The sequence below is a fragment of the Mobula birostris genome, chromosome 29 (assembly GCF_030028105.1).
Source record: "Mobula birostris isolate sMobBir1 chromosome 29, sMobBir1.hap1, whole genome shotgun sequence".
Taxonomy (NCBI): Eukaryota; Metazoa; Chordata; class Chondrichthyes; order Myliobatiformes; family Myliobatidae; genus Mobula; species Mobula birostris.
In genome coordinates this window covers 27,225,210-27,245,486 of record NC_092398.1, presented here as the reverse complement: position 1 = coordinate 27,245,486, position 20,277 = coordinate 27,225,210, and the positions used below count along the sequence as shown (strand labels likewise).

General features: G+C 46.3%; 1 protein-coding gene across 1 annotated transcript in view; it reads left to right on the top strand.

Annotated features, from left to right (window-relative positions):
* Window positions 1-5,354: 5,354 nt before the first annotated feature.
* LOC140190286 (host cell factor 1-like) overlaps window positions 5,355-20,277 on the top strand; it is a 104,142-nt gene continuing 89,219 nt past the window's right edge. The window contains 1 exon segment of the mRNA XM_072246886.1: window positions 5,355-5,526. Within this exon segment, the coding sequence (XP_072102987.1) occupies window positions 5,367-5,526 (160 nt within the window). The 5' untranslated portion in view covers window positions 5,355-5,366.

Genomic DNA, 20,277 nt, shown 5'->3' with positions numbered 1-20,277 from the left:
TACAGAGACACACACACAACAAACACAGACATACGCATAAAAACACGACACTCCAAACACAAACACAGATGTACAAAGAGACGCAGGTATACACACACTTCCACACAGTAGAGGAGTGAGACCGAATCTTTGGAAAATTCTCTCCACCTTCCCCTGCCCCCCCCCCCCACCTTCAAGTCAGCAGATTTATCCCTGGTCCTGGACTTATTTCCTGGCATAATTTACATATTACTATTTAACTATTTATGGTTTTATTACTATTTATTATTTATGGTGCAACTGTAACGAAAACCAATTTCCTCCGGGATCAATAAAGTATGACTATGACTATGTCATTTGTGGGGACGTGCTGGGTCCTGCTGGGTCTGCTGGAGGGCAAATGGGCGTGGGAGGTCGGGAGCTTTACTCACTGTGCTAATGGCCCTCAGGGCAAGGGGGGGGGGAGGAAGAGCAGCAAGGGATTCTAACAGAAACCCCCACCCCCCAACCCTTTCACAATCTGCCTCCACTGGCTGCTACAGACTGAGGTGGTTGGGTGGGTGGGGGAGCCAACAACAGTCGGTGATGACCCAACCAGTCCAATTACCATTGAAAACCCTCCCTCATTTCTGGGGGGTGTCTTCTGAGCACTACAGATCAGGGAGTGCCTTTGGGGTCTGAGAGAGAGGGGGACCAGAGACTGGGTGGCATGGAGAGGGGGTTAATATCACTGGCATATGTCATGAAATTTGTTAATGTGGTTCAGGTCAAGTGGATCAATTCATTGGTATTCATTTCCAGTTCTCTGGCTGCTGTCTCCATCATCATTTGTGTCTTCCTCTTGCTTTCTTCCCCTCAATCTTTCCCATAATTACCGTGCATTCTAACTCCTCTTTCCTAATCACATGTCCAATGAAGTTACGTTGCCTTTTCATGATCTCATACATTATTTCCCTTTTTGTGTTTGCTCTGTTCATGACATCCTCGTTAGATATTAGTTTCGTCCATGATATTCTTTGCATCCTCCTCAGAAACACATCTCTGCTGCTTCAATTCGTTTCCTCATGTTACTAGATATTGTCCAACATTCTGAGCCATATAACATAACTGGATAAACATAACATTTCAGTACTCTGAGGTGGGTTGTCATGTCTAGTTTAGTATAGGTCAGTATACTCTTCATTCTCGTAAAGGTGTCTTTTGTCATCCCTATTCTTCTTTTGATGTCCATGTCGCACCTGCCATCTGATGTCACCCAGCTTCCTAAGTAGCAAAAGTTCTTTACTTGTTTTATGTCTTCCCCGTTTATTCTCAGCCTGCAGATAGGATTCTCCTTCTTTTTGGATATCACCATACATTCTGTCTTTTTGCAATTGATAGATAGACCCATTTTTGCACTTTCTTCAACAATTATATCAATTAACTTTTGTAGTTCTTCCTCCGTACTTGCAATTAACATAGTGCCATCTGCATATCTGAAATTATAATCAAGGACACAACCCACCCAGCCAACACACTTTTCGTCCCTCTTCCCTCCTCGAGAAGGCTCAGGAGCTCGAAGACTCCTACGGCCAGATTTGGGAACAGCTTCTTTCCAACTGTGGTAAGACTGCTGAACGGATCCTGACCTGCCTCGCCTCTCGGTTTTTTTGCACTAACTTACTTCCCATTTTTATATTTTCTACTTATGATTTATAATTTAAAATTTTAATATATCGATTTGTAATCCAGGGAGCGGGAAGTGCAGAATCAAATATCGCTGTGATGATTGTACGTTCTAGTATCAATTGTTTGGCGACAATAAAGTACAAAGTTTTCACCGCCAACTTTGATTCCCAAGATGTCGCTTATTTTTTGTAATATTGTTTCCGTGTACACATTAAATAAATCAGGGGAGAAAACACACCCTTATCTTGATTTTCCTAAACTGACTCACTTCTCCATCTAGATAAAAGGAACAAAAGGACAGTGAGGCAGTGCTCACGGGTTCATTGTCCAGTCAGAAATGTGATGGAGGGAGCCCTTCGTCATTATTCCCTCCTTGTCTGCGTGACCTTCTCCTTCCTTTTCACGCGTTCCCCGCTGACTCCCTCCATTCCCATTCCCGAGCCCGTCCCGGTCCCCGCGCCCCCTCCATCTTCCGCACTCCGCTTCAGTAGCAGTGGTTACAGTTGCCGATGGCCGGAAGTGACGACTGGGCCGTGATTGGCTCCTACTCCAGTAGCGGTCCGCGGTCGCCTGGGCGACAGCGCCGTTGCTATGGAGACGGGCCTTCGGTGAGGACGTGAGGTGCCACGGATCCTTTAGGATCGATACAAACACGCTCTGCAGGCCCATAGCTGGGCTCGCCCACGGTTGGTGGTCGCTGGGCGCCATGTGGAGCATATGACACCGCAGTAAGGCTGCCGGACAACGGCCGCTTTGTGCGCAGGCCGGATCCGGGGCGGGGTTTGCGGCCTTTGATTGATAGTACCTCGCTCGTCGGAATCGACCAATCAGTGCGACGCTTTGGCAGGACTTCAAGCTTCATTTCTTTTACCATTCTCCATCCTAAATAAAACAAATCCGTTAATATTCTGGTGCATCAGCGATGATTAAACATCGTTGATCGTTATGAAGTGCATTAGAACCATGTAGAGAACCAAAGGAGAAGGGCGTGCAGTTCCTGGTTGCCATGGGAACTCCCTCGGAGTCCGTCCGCGCGCCGGCTGCTGTGACGTAACATCCGCCCCTCCAAACTGCCGGGGCAGCAAGAAGGCGGTTCCCGCCCCAGTGAGGGAAGGAAAATATTCGCATCGAATATAAACCTGCAACGGGTGCATTTCATCTCTCGTGACTCTGAGTCTGATTGTGGCTCAAACCGGATGCGGGAACCGTTGCCATAGCTGCAGATTAATGACGCATGCCCTGTCCCAGACTGCCGGCCCTGGATCTGCGGGGAATTTTTTTTTGTACATTATTACCCCACCGCCCCACCATCGCGTTTAAACGAATCTGGGGAGGTGGGTACTTGCCCGTTGGGCTTGTAAGCGGGGTTTACTAGCAATTTGTTGGGGGGCGTGACGACAATCCATTGGTTGGTGGGCGTAGCTAACTCTGATGGTCCCGCCCCACCTGAAGTAGTGGGCGTGGTCAAGATAAGGCTGAGCCTATGAGTGAGCAGGGCTCCTCCAGCGGGAATGACTGACGTCGCCCCGCCCCACTCAGTACACACCGCCCTCGGTGATGTCACTGGCCCCCACCTATCTGCGCTCAGTTTGTTGTAGATACAGAAAGCCGCCGGGAAAAGCCATGAAGGGTCCCACCCACCCTGCTCACGGACCGTTTGTCCCACTCCCATTAGGGAGGAGGCTACGTAGCATCCACGCCAAAATCACCAGACGCAAAAACAGTTACTTTCCCCAAGAAGTAAGGCTGATCTACACCTCCAACTACTAACTCCACCACTATTATGTCCTGTCAGTCACCTTATCGACAGCCTAGGGTCACTTTACGCACGTAGTCAATCTGTGTATATCAGCTATCCCGTGTATTTATTGATTATCATTATTTTCTTTGTCTTTTGTGATTTTTTTTGTGCTGCATTGGATCCAAAGTAAAAATTATTTTATTGAATTTTACACGTGTGTACAGGAAATGACACAAAACAATCTTGAATTGGAACTGTCCACGAGCAGGGTGGGTGGAATCCTTCATGATTTTTCCCGGCAACTTTCTGTATCTACATGTGCTTGAGCGCAGGTAGGTTGGGGCATTGGAGCTGTACTGAACCATGCAACCATAGGTAAAAAAATGAGGAAAACAGGGAGCTATGCACACAGCCCTGTGATGCACCAGTGCTGACCTTCAAGTTTTTGCAAATTTGTACGGCTTGGAAAGCAGCATCCATCATCAAGGACCACTGCCGTCCAGGCCATGTTCTCTTCTCACTGTTACCAGCAGCCTTAGGTTCCACAGCACCAAGTTCAGGAACAGTTATTACCCTTAAACCATCAGGCTCCTGAACCAGTATGACTAACTTCACTCAACACTACTGATTCATGGATCTACAGACTCACTTTCAAGGCCATGTTCACTATTATTTGCAAAACATAATTGCTTTTTTATTATTAGTTGTACTGTGTTTTTTTTCTTTTGTACTTTGTTTGCCAGCCTATTGTTTCAGACATTCTATTGAATGTCTTTTATACTGGTGAATGCATGCAGTAAAATGAATCTCAACTTAGCGTATGGTGACAACTTCTCTACAGATTGTCACCTTGTCACGGTCCAGTGGCTTGTGAGTTCCCAGGAGAGATGATGTCTACAGCGTCCTCCAGTAAGAGAATGCACTAAATCCCAGCTTGGCCTCTACAGCCACTTGAAGACCCACAAATAGACAACCCGTTCAGAGAGCATCCTACTTGATTTGAATGTCTGCACTGCTACTTTGATCAGAAAGTGAGGGGCTTGGGTGGGTGAAGGGCAAGGGAGGCTGTTGTTGTTGCTGGTTGTGTTGTTTCGCTGAGATTTACAAGCAGGCTGTGTGGGGGGAGGGGAGGTGGAATATGAGGTAACACTTGTGGGCTAACCCCAGCACAAACTTCCGCTTTGTAGGTTATAATGCAAATGATGCACTTTTCTGTGTTAAGTATTTAGAAATATATATAATAGGGTGGAGATATGTCTCTACCAAAGGAGATATAAGATGCTCCTTCCCTTTGCTAGCCTGCAGGTCACCCTTGGGCAAGGTGTCGCACCTGCTTAGCCCGCCAATCAGGGTCATGTGAAGCTACAGGGGTATGTGGTCATATGAGCCGCTGTTGCAAATCACAAGTCCTGGTTATGTGACCACTGACACCAGGCAGACAATCTCTGAAGAGTATTGACAATAGTTGGGGTCACCTGTCCTGTAGACACTGCCCAGAAGAAGGCAATGGTAAACCACCTCTGTTGAAAGATTTGCCAAGTACAGATATGGTCATGGAAAGACTATGATCGCCCACATCATATTACATGGCACATAACGAACGAAATATCTATACATTTTATTCTAATTTATAGGTCTTATTATTGTGTACTGCTGCCACAAAACAACTTGAAACCTGATTCTGGTGAATCTGAATGTAGTCACAAACAAAGGAAAATGTGCGGATGCTGGAAATCCAAGCAACACACAGCAGGTCGGGAAGCCTCTCTGGAAAAGAGCAGAGGCGACGCTTCGGTCCGGGGCGCTTCCGCAGCCGGATCTGAACGTAGTGGGCGTGGTCAACAGGGAGTGGGATTGGTGGGCGTGGCCAGGCTTCTCGAGTGACGTTGGGGGGAAGGGGGCGCGGCGGACGGAGATGAAATCCCGCCCCCTTTCCCCCTCCCCCTCCCCCCTCGCGCGTGCGCGCCGCCGGCGGAAGATGGCCGCCTCCATGCTGAAGTGGAAGCGCGTCTCGGGCTCGAGCGGTCCGGTGCCGCGGCCCCGGCACGGACACCGGGCTGTCGCCATCAAGGAGCTGATGGTGGTGTTCGGCGGCGGCAATGAGGGCATCGTTGACGAGCTGCACGTTTACAACACAGGTGAGGAGCGGGGAGGGGGAGGAGTGCCGTCCCGGTTGGGGGGGTGGTGGTGGGTGGTTGGTTGGTTGGCCGGCCGGGAGAAGGCTGAGGTAAATAAACCGGCGCCGTCCTTTTTAACGCGACAGCCGCCGGTTGGAGGGAGGCTGCGGGTTCCCTCCTCGCCTTCCGCGTCCTGCACCGTCCCTCGGCTTTGGTTTAAACCGGGTAGTGAGGCCTGGCTTGTTTTTTGCGGGGAGGGGGGAGGGCGGTGACGTCATGTCAGACAAGATGGCGGCCGCCACAGCAGCGGCTCTGGCGCCAAACTGCTGCTTTAGACAATTCCCCCCTCTCTCTCCTGCTCTTTCTCACTCCACCCTCCGTTCCCTCAACCTTACATTTGCACCCAGTGCATCCCACACTGCTGCCTCTGAGCAGCTTTGCACTTTGCATTTCGAGTTTACGCTATCACTTCGAATCTCTTTTTTTTCTATAGTCTCATTTGCAATCGTCGGTCCAAATGATCTCTTTCTTCCTTGTAGTTATTTGCGGGAGATTCATCTCCTTGCAATTTAGCATTTTTAATTGCACTTCTAATGCTCTTGTATATACGCGTGTGATATTACTCAGAATGGAAATTTTAACTGAATTTTAAATAACGTTTAAACTATGTTTCTATATATGCACAATAGCATTTCAATTGTAAATTGAAAATTCTAATTAATTTCAATTTGCATTGATGTAGGGAATAATCTCGGTGGTTTTCTAAATTCAAGAAACTGCAGTTCTAATTTGTTTGAAAAAATCATTGATGGTACTCTTAAAGGTTGCAGCTTTCATTAATGGAAAAAAGATTTTAATTTGTATTTTTAATTTCATTTTGAGCATACTAAGTTTGCTTAATGGCAAACCTGCAATTTTAGAATAAAATTTGCAAATTTCATGTAGCATGTTGATGGCACTTCAAAGGTTTCTGAGTTCCTCTGTTAAAATATAATCCATTTTTAATTTTTAATTTGTGACTTTTTCCTTATTGGATTGAATAAGAGATGATTTGTTGCCATGGTTTAGGATCTTTTGTTTTACAGTGCAGGATTGAATGAATGAGTTGACTTTATTTCTTACACCCTTCACATACGTCCTTTATGTCTCCGTCTGTGCAATGTACAGATTATAGTAATTTGTAATAAATTGCAAGTACAGTAAGATATTGACTGTTCTGTTGTATATAGCTTAGAAATACAATTATCAGTCTGATGGCCTGGTGGAAGAAGCTGTCTCAGAGCCTGTTGGTCCTGGCTTTAATGCTGTGTTTCCGTTTCCTAGATGGTAGCAGCTGGAACAATTTATGGTTGGGGTGACTCGGGTCCCCAATGATCCTTCGAGCCCTTTTTTCGCACCTTTCGCTGCAAATGTCATGAATAGTGGGAAGTTCACGTCCACAGATGCACTGGGCTTTTCACACCACTCTCTGCAGAGTCCTGCGATTGAGGGAAGTACAGTTCCTATACCAGGCTGTGATACAGCCAGTCAGGATGCTTTCAATTGTGCCCCTGTAGAAAGTCCTGAGGATTTGGGAATTCATGCCGAACTTCTTCAACCATCTGAGGTGAAAAAGGCACTGTTGTGCTTTTTCACCACATAGCCAGTATGTACAGACCAAGTGAGATCCTCGGTGCTGTGTATACTGAGGGACCTAAAGTTGTTCGCCGGCTCAACCCCAGATCCATTGATGTCAATAGGGGTGAGTCTGTCTCCGTTCCTCCTGTAGTCCACAACCAGCTCCTTTGTTTTTGCGACATTGAGGGAGAAGTTTTCTTGACACCACTGTGTCAGAGTGATGACTCCTCTGTCGGCTGCCTCAGTATTATTTGAGATAAGGCCAATCAATGTAGTATCATCTGTAAATTTAATTTGCAGATTGGAGCTGTTTGTGGTGACAGTCATGGGCGTACAGAGAAGGGTATAAGGACACAGCCATGGGGGGGGGGGGGAGAGAAATGAAGGCTCCTGTGTTGAATGGGAACCATTCGAGTTATTGTGTCAGTATGGATTAAATCTCTTCCAAGCGCCTGTCCCCATTCAGTGGAGGTATCTGCGCAGGAGCAAACCCTCTTTCAGAATCCTTTATTTTCTAAGGCAATGAGATGGCAAGGCTTTTAAAGTGCCATTAACAATTCTGACCATTGTATCCTGTAAATTCTGAAAATCCCTTTCACCTCTCTCCACTCTTAAGTCCTCTTAAAACCCTCTCAGCTACCGTAAGCTATGAGTCCAGAGGTCATGAACGCCAGCACAAAATAAGACTCTGACCACAGAAGAGTGGCTGGGGGGAGGGAAGAGAAACTGTGTCTGAGGGTTAGGAGAAACGTGGAGTGAGTGTCATGATAACACAGTATGAATAGGCAGGATACTGTGGATATGCGGTCTGAAGCAAAGCACAATGTCACCTGGGTCCATACAATATAGGAACAGAATTAGGCCAATCGGCCCATTGTGTCTACTCTATCATTCCATCATGGCTGACTTGTTATCCTTCTCAATCCCATTTTTTTTTTACCTTCTCCCCATAACCATTGATGCCCTGACTAATCAGGAACTTATCAACCTCCACTTTAAATATACCCAATGACTTGGCCTCCATGTCAGTCTGTGGCAATTAATTCACCACGCTCTGGCTAAAGAAATTTCTCCTCATCTCTGTTCTAAAGGGGCATCCTTCTATTCTGAAATTCTGTCCTATTGTCCTAACTCTCCCCCCCCCCCCCCACTACAAGAAATATCCTCTCCATGCCCACTCTTAACTGGCCCTTTCAATATTCAGTAGGTTTCAATGAGATCCTCCCTCATTCTTCTAAACTCCAGCGAGTACAGGCCCAGAGCCGTCAAACAGCCCATACCTGAATCCTTTCAGTCCTGGGATCCATTCTCATGAACCTCCTGTGGGCTCTCTCCAATGCCAGCATTGGCCCAAAGCTGTTCAAATACTCAGAGGGAGGTCTGACAATGGCTTATAAAGGCTTAGCATTACATCCTTACTTTTATAGTACACTTTCTCATAATAAAGCCTAACATTGCATTTGCCTTCCTTCCTTGCCACCGATTGGGCTGAACTGAGCCTGCTTCAGGCTTTTTGTCTGAGGACTCATTTTCATTCTGAATGATATTTGCTTACTTTTTTAGTTTGCACAATTTGTTTCTTTTTCTCTGCACATTGGGTTTTGGATGGTCTTTTTGTTATGGGCTCTTCTAAGGTCTCTTTGTTTTGTGGCTGCCTGTAAGGAGACGATTCTCAAGATTGTATAATGCAAACATACTTTGAACTTTGAATTTAACCTTTAGGGAATCCTGCACAGGGACTCCCCAGTCCGTTTGCACCTCCAATTTCGGAATCAATCTTGTCTCAATCGACCGAGTCATTAACTGCTGATGGGGATTTTGGCTGTTGAGTGCCTTTTGTTTATACAAAGACATTTTTTTTGCAACTTCTACAGTACTATAGCTGTGTAGATGGGAGGGAGGCATTACATCCTATCTGGACAGGCTTGTTTTGTTGCTGCTTGTGGGCACGTGGTGTTGGCGTGGGAATGTATGGTGGAAATTGTGGGCTACCCCCAGCACATAGACCAGAAGCCAGAATTAGGCCATTTAGTCCAATGAGTGTTGTCATTCCATCATGGCTGATTTATTATCCCTCTCAATCCCATTCTCCTGCCTTCTCCCAGCAACTTTTGATACCCTTACTAACTGAGAACCCATCAACCTCTGCATTAAATCTAGCCAATGACTTGGCCTCCACAGCCATCTGTGGCAATGAATTCCACAGATTCACCACTCCCTGGCTAAAGAGATTCCTCGTCATCTCAGTGCTAAAAGAATATCCTTCTATTCTGGGGGTTCCCAATCTTTCTTATGCCATGGGCTCCTACCATTAACGGGGGGGTCCTTGGGCCTCAGGTTGGGAATCCTGTTATATTCTGAGGTCCTGAACTCACTACAGGAAAAATTCTCTCTACATCCACTCTAAGTCTTCAATATTTGATGGGTTTCAATGAGTTATCTCTCCCCACCCCCCCATTCTTCTAAACTCTAGTGAGTCACAAATGTTTGTCGTATGTTAACCCTTTCATTCTTGGGTTTATCATCCTTGAGTTGTTGGTTGTTAATGCGAAAGCGAAATTTAACTATTTTGATGTAAATGTGATAAGTGAAACTGAATCAAAATCAACAATAACAGCAGAGATAGTAACAGTGATGTCACAGTCTAGATTAACATGTTGCCACCCTGATCTCGTCTGTGTTAGTTACTGTGTTCATCACCTGTGGTGCCCAGTGGTCCCCAAACAGCTCCATGGTCCCATAGACACTGTATGTTCTTTCTCCAGGGTTAACTGGACACAGACATGCCAGGCAGCCATTCTGGCTCAAGTCCTCCGCTGCTTGCTTCCAGAACCCATTTTTGGCCAATCCTAGGAGTAAGTTTACTTCCTCCATACTGGATGACCAAAGATGAGGACTGGGCTAAAACGTAACCAGAAAGTGAGGAGCAGCCTGTGCAGATACATGAGTAGGGGCTGCAGCCTTGCACATATAGTACTCGGTTACTTCCAGCCCCTAGAAGTGACAGGCAGGCGGAACACATACAATTACAGGGCTTTGCTCTATGCAGCACCCTCCACTCCAGGTCCTCAGTGTACAAGTGAAGCACACCCGCATAAGAAGACCTTCACCCTTTCACCCAAATGGATATACTGACCGCCTTGGCTTGGCTGGGCAATGAACAAGGGCTCAGAATTGGAGCAGGAACTCCATACAGGTACCTCTTCCCTACATCTCTGGACAGTATTGTAGGTGTCAATCAGCGTATTGTCTGACTCCAGGAGTGTATGATGTGACAGTGTGAAGGGAACTTCACTCTGTGTCTGACCCTAGCAGTGTGTGATGGGACAGTGTGGATAGAGCTTTGTTCTGTCTCTGACCCTGGGAGTGCGTGATGGGACGTATGGAGAGAGCTCTCCACTGTGTCTGACTCCAGGAGCGTATGATGGGTTAGTGTGGAGGGAGCTTCGCTTTGTGTCTGACTTCAGGAGTGTGTGATGGGATGATGCAGAAATTTGCAAAACTCTGATGACACGCCATATCTCCTCAAACTCCTGATGAAGTATCACCACTTGTGTGTCTTTAAGGTTGCTCACTTTTACCACCATTACTCTTTAATGAGGACTGGTGTGTGTTCTCCCGGCTTCCTCTTCCTGAAATTCACAATCAGTGCCTTCAGGTCTGAGGTTGTGGCTGCGACACTGATCTACACTCAGTGGCCTCTTTGTTAGGTAAAGAGTAAATGCCTGCAAGAAAATGAATCTCAGGGTAACGTATATACTCTGTACATCTGATTGTTAATGCAAATATCTAATTGTTGGTGCCAGACAGGGTAGTTTGACTATGTCAGAAACAGGGATTTTTGCACACAATTGTTTCTGGAGTTTATAGAGAATGATGCAGAAATCAAAAAGATAAACAAAAAATCCAGCGAGCAGCACTTCTGTGAGTGAAAACGCCATGTTAATGAGCAGTCAGAGGAGAATGGCCATACCAGTTCAAGCTGACAGAAACTCAAAGAACCATGCTTTCAGCAGTGGTGTGCAGAAGAGCATCTCTGAATACACAACGTGTTGAACCTTCAAGTGGATGGGCTACAGCAGTAGAAGACCACAGCCATACACTCAGTGGCCACTTTATTTGACACAGGAGGTGCCTAATAAAGTGGCTACTGACTGTATCTCACTGCTGTACACCTCCTTGTCACCATCGGAGGTTCTGCCAGTAAATGCCCCGTTCTTGTAGCCATCACTGGGGAGGAGGTACAGGAGCTAGAAGATGCCACTCAGTTTTATCATCCCCTCTCTTGTTAGATTTCTGGTGGTCCATCAGTACTACCTTGTAATTTTTCTTTTGCTGTTTATTTTAATCTAACTCAGTAATTTTTAATTTTATTTATTGAGAAACAGCGCAGAATATGCCCTACTGTCCCTGTGAGCTGCTTCGCTGAGCGATCTCCCAGTTTATCCTAGGCTAATCACAGGACAATTTGCAGTGACCAATTAATCGACCAATCTATAGTCTTTGGAATGTGGGAGGAACTGGAGCACCCGGAGGAAACGGACACAGTCACGAGGAGAACATATGAACTCCTTACAGATAGCAGCGGGAATTGAACCCGGGTTGTTTGTACTGTAAAGCAATGTGCTAACCAAGATGCTACTATGCCACTCTTACCTCTTGCTTTGTGCTGCTGTCACAAAACAGCAAACTTCACAACATCATAGACCTGATTCTGATCCTGGGAGTGTGTAGTCAGACAGTGCAGAGGAGAGTGATGGGACAGTGTGGAGGGAGCTTCACCCTGTGTCTGACCCCGGGAGTGTGTGATGGGATGGTGTGGAGGGAGCTTCACTCTGTGTCTGACCCCGGGAGTGTGTGATGGGACAGTGTGGAGGGAGCTTCACCCTGTGTCTGACCCCGGGAGTGTGTGATGGGACGGTGTGGAGGGAGTTTCACTCTGTGTCTGACCCCGGGAGTGTGTGATGGGACAGTGTGGAGGGAGCTTCACTCTGTGTCTGACCCCGGGAGTGTGTGATGGGATGGTGTGGAGGGAGCTTCACTCTGTGTCTGACCCCAGGGATGTGCGATGGGATGGTGTGGAGGGAGTTTCACTCTGTGTCTGACCCTGGGAGTGTGTGATGGGATGGTGTGGAAGGAGTGTCACTCTGTGTCTGACCCCGGGAGTGTGTGTGATGGGACGGTGCTGAGGGAGTTTCACCCTGTGTTTGACCCCGGGGGTGTGTGATGGGATAGTGTGGAGGGAGCTTCACTCTGTGTCTGACCCCAGGGGTGTGTGATGAGATGGTGTGGAGGGAGCTTCACTCTGTGTCTGACCCCGGGAGTGTGTGATGGGACGGTGCTGAGGGAGTTTCACCCTGTGTCTGACCCCGGGGGTGTGTGATGGGATGGTGTGGAGGGAGTTTCTCTCTGCCTGACCCTGGGAGTGTGTGAAGTATAGAGGGTGTAGTGCAGTGCTGTGTCTACATAGAGGTGTTGACTGGGATGCAGCCAATTAAAGCCTCTGCTCGTTCCACTAGGTTCTGTCCTGCTCTTATCAGACTCTTGAACGGACCTCTCATGCAGTAAAGGATGAATGCTTGATCTCCCAACCTGCTACATTGCAATTGATTTGTCTCTCTGTAATGTGGCTTCTCTGTTACAGAGCCACAGTAGCTTAGCGGTTAACGAGATGCTATTACTGCTCTGAGTCTTCTGGAGTTCCCAGTTCAGTTCCATCTCAGTCTGTAAGGAGCGTGTATGTTCTCCTTGTCAGTGCATAAGTTTCCTCCCACAGTCCAAAGACATACCGGTTAGTAGTTGAGTGGTTCAAAGTAGATTTTATTATCAAAGTACATATATGTCACCGTATACAACCTTCAGATTAATTTTCTTGTCCCGTACTCAACAGATCTATAGAATAACTATAACAATCAGTGAACGGCTGCCAAACTTGGGCTTTCAACAAGAGTGCAGAAGACAACAAACTATGCAAATACAAAAATAAAGAAATAACAATAAATAAATAAATAACAAACAAGAGAAAATCTGCAGATGCTGGAAACCTGAGCAACACACACACAATGCTGGAGGAACTCAGCAGACCAGGCAGCATCTATGTTAAAAAAAAAGAGTGCAGTCAACGTTTCAGGCGCATAAATAAGCAATAAATATTGAGAATATGAGATGAGTCCTCGGAAGTGAGTTCATTGATTGTGGGAACATTTTGGTGATGGGGGCAAGTAAAGTTATCCGCTTTGTTCAAGAGCCTGATGGTTGAGGGGTAATAACTGTTCCTGAACCTTGTAGTGGGAGTCCTGAGGCTTGTTGTACCTTCCTGACGGCAGCAGCGAGAGGAGAGCATGTCCTGGCTGGTGGGGGTCTCTGATGATCGTGTCCTGTGATTAGGCTAGTGTGGGTGCTGGGTGGTGTGGCTGGCTGGGCTGGAAGAACCTGTTTCATGGTGTGTCTCAAAAATTCCCAGTGATTGTTGGTTTCTGCAGCATTTGTTCTTGTAAATAATTTTGCCTTTTTTGTCATGGAGGCAGAGGACTTGCTGCAGTAGTAGAACTGTCCCTCTGTGTTTATCGTGTGCCTGAGGCCAAGTTATTGTTCTTCTGGATTCCTGGCTGACTTTTGCATGAGACCTTGAACTGGATACTGAGAACTGCCCGGATGTGTGAGGTCCTGTATCCAAATGGAATGCTGGCTCATCAAATAGTATTTGGGAAGATCCTGGGGGGCGGGGGGGCGGTGCAGGAACCTCTTCTCGGAGGGTAGTGTGAGTGTGGAACAAACTGCCAGCAGAAGTAGTGGATGTGGGCTCGATTGCAACGGTTAATCTGTGGACCTCAGATTTATGAAGAGTTTGGATCAGTGCATGGATGGGAGGGGTATGAAGGGATATGGTCCAGGTGTGGGTCAATGGGATGAGACAGAATTACAGTTTGGCATGGACTAGATGGGCTGAAGGGCCTGTTTCTGTAGTGCTCTGTCTCTTAATATTCCCTGTTATTGACTCACCCAGTGATCCCTTTTCTGGTGAGGGGGTGCAAAGTAACTTTACTTTGCGCTCCATCCATACAGCTCATCTCACACTTCAGTTCGATGAGGTTGTGTAAGGGAAAAGTAATGCCCCACAAACCCCCCCCCCCCCCCATATTGTGGCCATAGTCTTTATTTTGTGTTTGAATTCATGGCCTCCGGGCTCAGAGGTACAAAGCCAAAGCTTATAATTGCTGAGCACATTTAAGTTGACTTAAGGAGTGTCGAGAAAGGGATTTTCACGGATAAAATGCACAGAATTACTAAAGGCCTAGTGCTACGGTAACAGAGAGAGTGCATATAGACAATAACGTGCAAGGCCATAAAAAGGAAAAGGAAATTGCCTTTTAAACTCACGAGAGAGCATAGGCCATCAACTTTTTGCTGCTGATGTTTCTGTAGCAGGCAATTTCTGTTTTAACGAGGTTGAGATGCTAGTTCGGCACTCAACCCAGCGCAGATGGAAAGCGTGCCAGGGGAGCCAACTGGATTCGAACTCGGGAGCCTTCGCTCCAAAGTCCAGCGCTGATGCCTCTATGCCAGGGGTCCCCAACCTTTTTTGCACCGCAGACTGGTTTAATATTACAATACTCTTGCGGGACCGGCCGACCTGGGGGGTGGGTAGGGTTGCCGACGGACAAGAGTAGCAGTCAAATACGGGTCACTTGGGTTTACCCCGAGAAAGACTACCATGACCATGAAGCCTTGCGTGGGCACCTGTGTGCGCATGCGTGACGTGCGTATGTGTGTACGTGCTGATTTTTTTCTACAAATCATTTTTGGCGATTCTGTTCAGTGAAACTACACTGTACATACATTATTTCTACTTTATATAGGCTGTGTATTTATATCATTCCTACTTTTACTGTATGTTAGTGTTATTTTAAGTTCTATGTGTTATTTGGTAGGTTATTTTTTTGGGTCTGGGAACGCTCAAAAATTTTTCCCATATAAATTACTGGTAATTGCTTCTCCGCTTTACATCATTTTGGCACGAAAGGTTTCATAGGAACGCTGTACCTTAGTGGGGGAAACATGGGACAAAGGCGGTCCCGTATGGGACAAACCAATTTAGCCCAATATACGGGATGTCCCGGCTAATACAGAACAGTTGGCAACCCTCGGGGGCGGGATGTTAATCACGACCGGAATATAGGTGATAAGTCAACAATAAGTGGCAAATACACTCCATTTCGTTTCTAAAAGGGTTTATCTAATAAATTTAATATTAAACACAGTGCATATTTTCCTTGCATGAATATTGAGATAAGTCAATTATAAGCCACTTGTAGGTCAATAGCATCATAACATTTTAAGTGATGTTTGGATATTAAACACACAGCACATATTTTCCCCATATGAACAGATAAAATCATTGCAACACACCAATATCGCTGAATCAGTGCGAGCCCTGGGCTTGCTTTCCTGCAACAAGACGGTCCTATCGAGGGGTGATGGGAGACAGCGATACTCGAAGGAGGTTCCTTATGTCCAGTCTATTTCGCAGTTTAGTTTTCGTTGCATTCATTGCAGGAAACCCCACTTTGCAGAGATATTTTGGAAATGGAAGCAGTGTTTTCAGTGCTTTCGTGGCTTTCTCAGGATATTTAACCTTGACTTTGATCCAGAATGCCAGCAGAGATGTTATGTCAAACATGCTTTTCAGCCCACCGTCCTTTGCAAACTTGAGGAGTTGATCTTCTTCCCGTGCTGACGTGGATGACACGTGCGTAATGTCCTCGCATGTGTTCAGGTTCAACAGTGGGCGTGATAGGGAATGAGGAAAGGTGCAGCTGACTCATATCGCCAAACCATATCATTTCCTCGCGGCCTGGTAGCACATGCTTTGCGGCCTGGTGTTTGGGGACCACTGCACTACACCACCAGCCGGCCTCAGGGCCATAATGAGATCAGTTATTAGGTCTAAATCTATCTTACTTGCATTCGAACCTAGCCCTCCACGCCCCTCCCATCCATGCACTCATCCTAATTTCCCTTAAATGTTGTCTTTGAACCCACATCGACTACTGGTGTTCTTGTGGTCTCTCCCTCTGGCTTGATGCTGCCTGAGGATTGCGCTGGAGTCCTGGGTCCGTGGTGCACGTTATGATGTGTTTCTAGTTTCTGGTTGCTCCTTATTTATTTATTTTTGCTGATTTGGGCTCTTTTGATCAGGGTGACCTGCGGATAAGAAGCAACGAAGAGCTAGATTGGGTTGAGCTGAACTGAATATGCCTGGACTCTTGATTTTGTTTTTTTTTTTTGTTTTGTGACTGTGGGAAGGCAAATCTCAGGATTGTAGACTGCGTACGTTGATAATAAATGTACTTTGAACCTTTGAGCTCGTTCCACACTCACACAACCCTCTGAGTGAAGCAGTTACACATATTTCACCTTTCACCCTAAACCTTTTGACCTCTAGTTCTAGTCTCACCCAAGTGGAAAAAGCCTGCTTGCATTTACCCTATCTATACCCCTCATAATTTTGTATACCTCTATCAAATCTCCTTTCAATCTTCTGCACTCCAGAGAATAACATCTGATCTATTCAACCTTTCCCTGTAACTCAGGGCGTCAAGCCCAGCAACAGTTGCACGGTTGTTAGTGAACTACATCTGTGTACGGTTTTGGTCTTCTCATGTAAGAATAGATGCAGGTTTCCCCCGCCATCCGAAGGTAGAGCATTCCTCTGAAACAGTTTGTAAGCCAGAATGTCGTAAAGCGAAGAAGCAATTACCATTTATTTATATGGGAAAAATCTGTGAGCGTTCGCAGACCCAAAAATAACCTACCAAATCATACCAAATAACACATAAAACCTAAAATAACAGTAACATATAGTAAAAGCAGGAATGATATGATAAATACACAGGCTATATAAATTAGAAATACTTCTCTACAACGATTGCCTTCATTGTTCTCCGTAGCGAAAATCTCACGCAAGCGCTCTTGGCAAAACACTCTCTCCAGTAACCTTTAAGCTATGAAGCTGCCAAATCATACCAAATAACACATAAAAATACACAGCCTATATAAAGTAGAAATAATGTATGTACAGTGTAGTATCACTTACCGGAATCGGGAAGACAGCGCCGAGCACACTGATGATGGTGTGTTAGGCTGAGTCGTCGGAGGTTGGGGTGGTGCAGTGGTTCCCACCCTCTGGGCAGCGAACCAATACCGATCCGCGAAGCATGCAGGAGTACAGCGGTAGCCAGGACGCATCCAGCACATCTTAAGCAAAAAGCCGAAACATACAAGCTAATTAATTACGTGCCGGGCGGCACCTAATTAATTAATTTGTTTATTTCGTGTGTTTTTTTTTAAAGACGTGCTGGGTGCCTCCTGGCTACCGCTGCGTTCTCCGCGAATCGGTATCTGCGGCCCGGAGGTTGGGACCACTGGGGTGGTGAGACACGGAGGTGTCATCTCATTGTCGATCAGGGCAGGCAGGTCATCTTCTAGGTCTGCCTGCCTTGATGTCAAAGGTCGAGGTTCGTCGTCAGCTGTGGCTGATGTGGAAGACTTGAAAAACAACAGTATGCTTGACTGCTAGCCTCGCGCATTTTTCTATCATACAGTTCTTTGTAAACCATCTTGCAAATATGCCCTAAACCGACGTACCCTTTCAAAATTAAAGTCGTACTTCATCATTGCAGCGAAAATCTCATGCAGTTGCTTCACGTTCAGTTCCTGGATGACTTCAATTTCGGTCCATTCGCTACTGCATTCAGTTTCAATTGTTATCCTTTCCTCTTCCAATTGCATCAGCTCTTTATCTATCAGTTCTTGGTCATGGGATGCCAAACCTCTTCAACTTCATCTTCGTCACTTTCACAAGCCAAACTCTCTTTGTCCTTACTTCGTTCACTACGATCGAAAGGCTTAATTATGTCTAGTTTTACGCTATGTGCAACACCCTTACGAGTTCTTTTAGGCTTTTCCGATACCTTAGAACTCATCTTGCTAACGGCTGCTCACAGGCACGTGTTTAAGCAATGCCGCTAGAATGCCGTTCCGAATCCGGGGGAGGAGCTTGGCTGCTCGGGGAGCACGCTGCCATTTATTCGCGCGCTGATTTTTTCGTAACAGTGAAAACACCTTCTGTTAGCGAAAACAGGGAACTAATGTAGGTCTTTCATAACAGTGAGGTTTTGTAAAGCGAACGTTCGAAAAGCGGGGGACACCTGTAGTCCAAAAGAGATTTGCTTGGCTAATTCATAGAAAGAAACGTTTGTGCAGTCAGGATTGGCTAGAAATTGATTCTTTGGAATTTAGTAAAATGATTATTGAAATATCATAGCCGTAATAGTGAAACTATTACAGCTGGAGGCATTCTGGAATCCGGAGTTCAATTGTGTTGCCGTTCTGTAGGGACTGGCTGTATACCAGCCCTGTGGAATGCGTGGGTTTTCTCTGGGTCCCCCGTTTTCCTCCCATAGTCCAAAGACATACTGGGTTTGTTAATTGGTGATTATGAATTGTCCTGTGATTAGGATAGGGTTAATTGGGTTTGTCGGGCCTTACTGGGGTGGTGTGGCTGAAAGGGACAGAAGGGCCTACTCCGTGCTGTATTGCTAAATCAATCAATGAATAAATAAACACCTTTGTAATTTTCAGTGCTAGCATTAGAGAGGGCCCAGAGGAGGTTAACTAGAATGATTCCAGGAATGAAAGGGTTAATGTACGAGAAGCATTTGATACCTGTGTGCCTGTACTCGCTGGAGTTTAGAGGAATGAGGGGAATTTCTCATTGAAGCGCCTAGTGAGAGAGTCTGGGGCCAGAGGACACAGCCTCAGAATAGGATGACATCCCTTTACAACTAGAGATGAGGAGGAATTGCTTTAGGCAGAGGGTGGTGAATCTGTGGAATTCATTGTCACAGACTGCTGTGGAGGCCAAGTCATTGGGTATATTTAAAGCAGAGGTTGATAGGTTCTTGATTAGTGATGTTGTCAGGGGGAGGGGAGTCACAGTTGGGGAAAAGGAGAAAAGGGAAGGGGACAGGGAGAGGAGGGGGAGCGGGAAGCACCAGAGAGACTTTCTTGTAATGCTCAGCAAACCAATTGTTTGGAATCGAATGACACCTTACCTGATTTATGAGGGCTGGATGTGTCTGAACCCATGCCAACTCCCCCTCCCCGACCCTGGCACTCCTCTGCCACCTGTCCCACGTCCCTCCTGTGGCACTCAGCCATCGCTATTTTCTCCCTCCAGATGTGGAAAAGTCTTGGGCATCCTAGCTATATAATGGTGCCTAACTCTTTTGCATAGTGCTGTACATGTGTAGTAAAAATTAGCTTTATTTGTCATGAGGTCTGTTCAGTAGTCTTACAGGAGCTGTCCTTGAGTCTGGTGGTTGGACAGTGTCAAACCTGGAAACTGTGTGGCAGCAGCTGGAAAACAAGCCAGGTCAGAGTCTGGATGTGGTTGTCAACGTCAGCATTTATTTCCTGTCCCTGATTGCTCTGGGCAAGGTGAAGGCGATGTGGTGTGGGGACGATAACGGTGCAGTCAAGAAGTTTGCTCCCTGCCTTCAGAGGGCACAGCACGGGTGGGTCTGGAGCCATGTACATGCCTAGACCTGGTCAGGTCAGGTTGCCACCATTAAAGGATGCCATGTGTTGACAATTCAGCAGATTTCCCAATTCATCGTGAAGGTCAGCTATGTTTTTTCTATTTCTCTGAAATTCAAGTTCATTCATTGAAATTTGGACCATAAGACATAGGAGCAGAATTAGCTAATTCAGCTCATTGAGGTCTGTCCTGCCATGATGTTGGCATTTAAGCAGCAAAGAAGGTCCTCCTTCTCTGGCAGTGTTCAGGGCCTCTTTCATCGTGCCAGTGGCTTCATTTCGGTTTTCACTACTGTACTGGGGATACTGTTGCATGCAGATGTAGAAGAATTTTTCATTGCAATTTCTGTAACAGTTTTGTTATAGCAGACAGGGTTAGGCCCTGAGCTGAGGCTCAAACCCGGAGGACTTTAATTTGTCCTTTATCCTTTGACCTGTTTGACATGGGTGATCATAACAAGAATTAAAGCATAAAGCCCTGACTCCAGCCAACATAGCTCTCCAGGCTATTGAGGCACGCAAGCCTCCAAAGTTGAGATCCTCTTGGAGGTATCA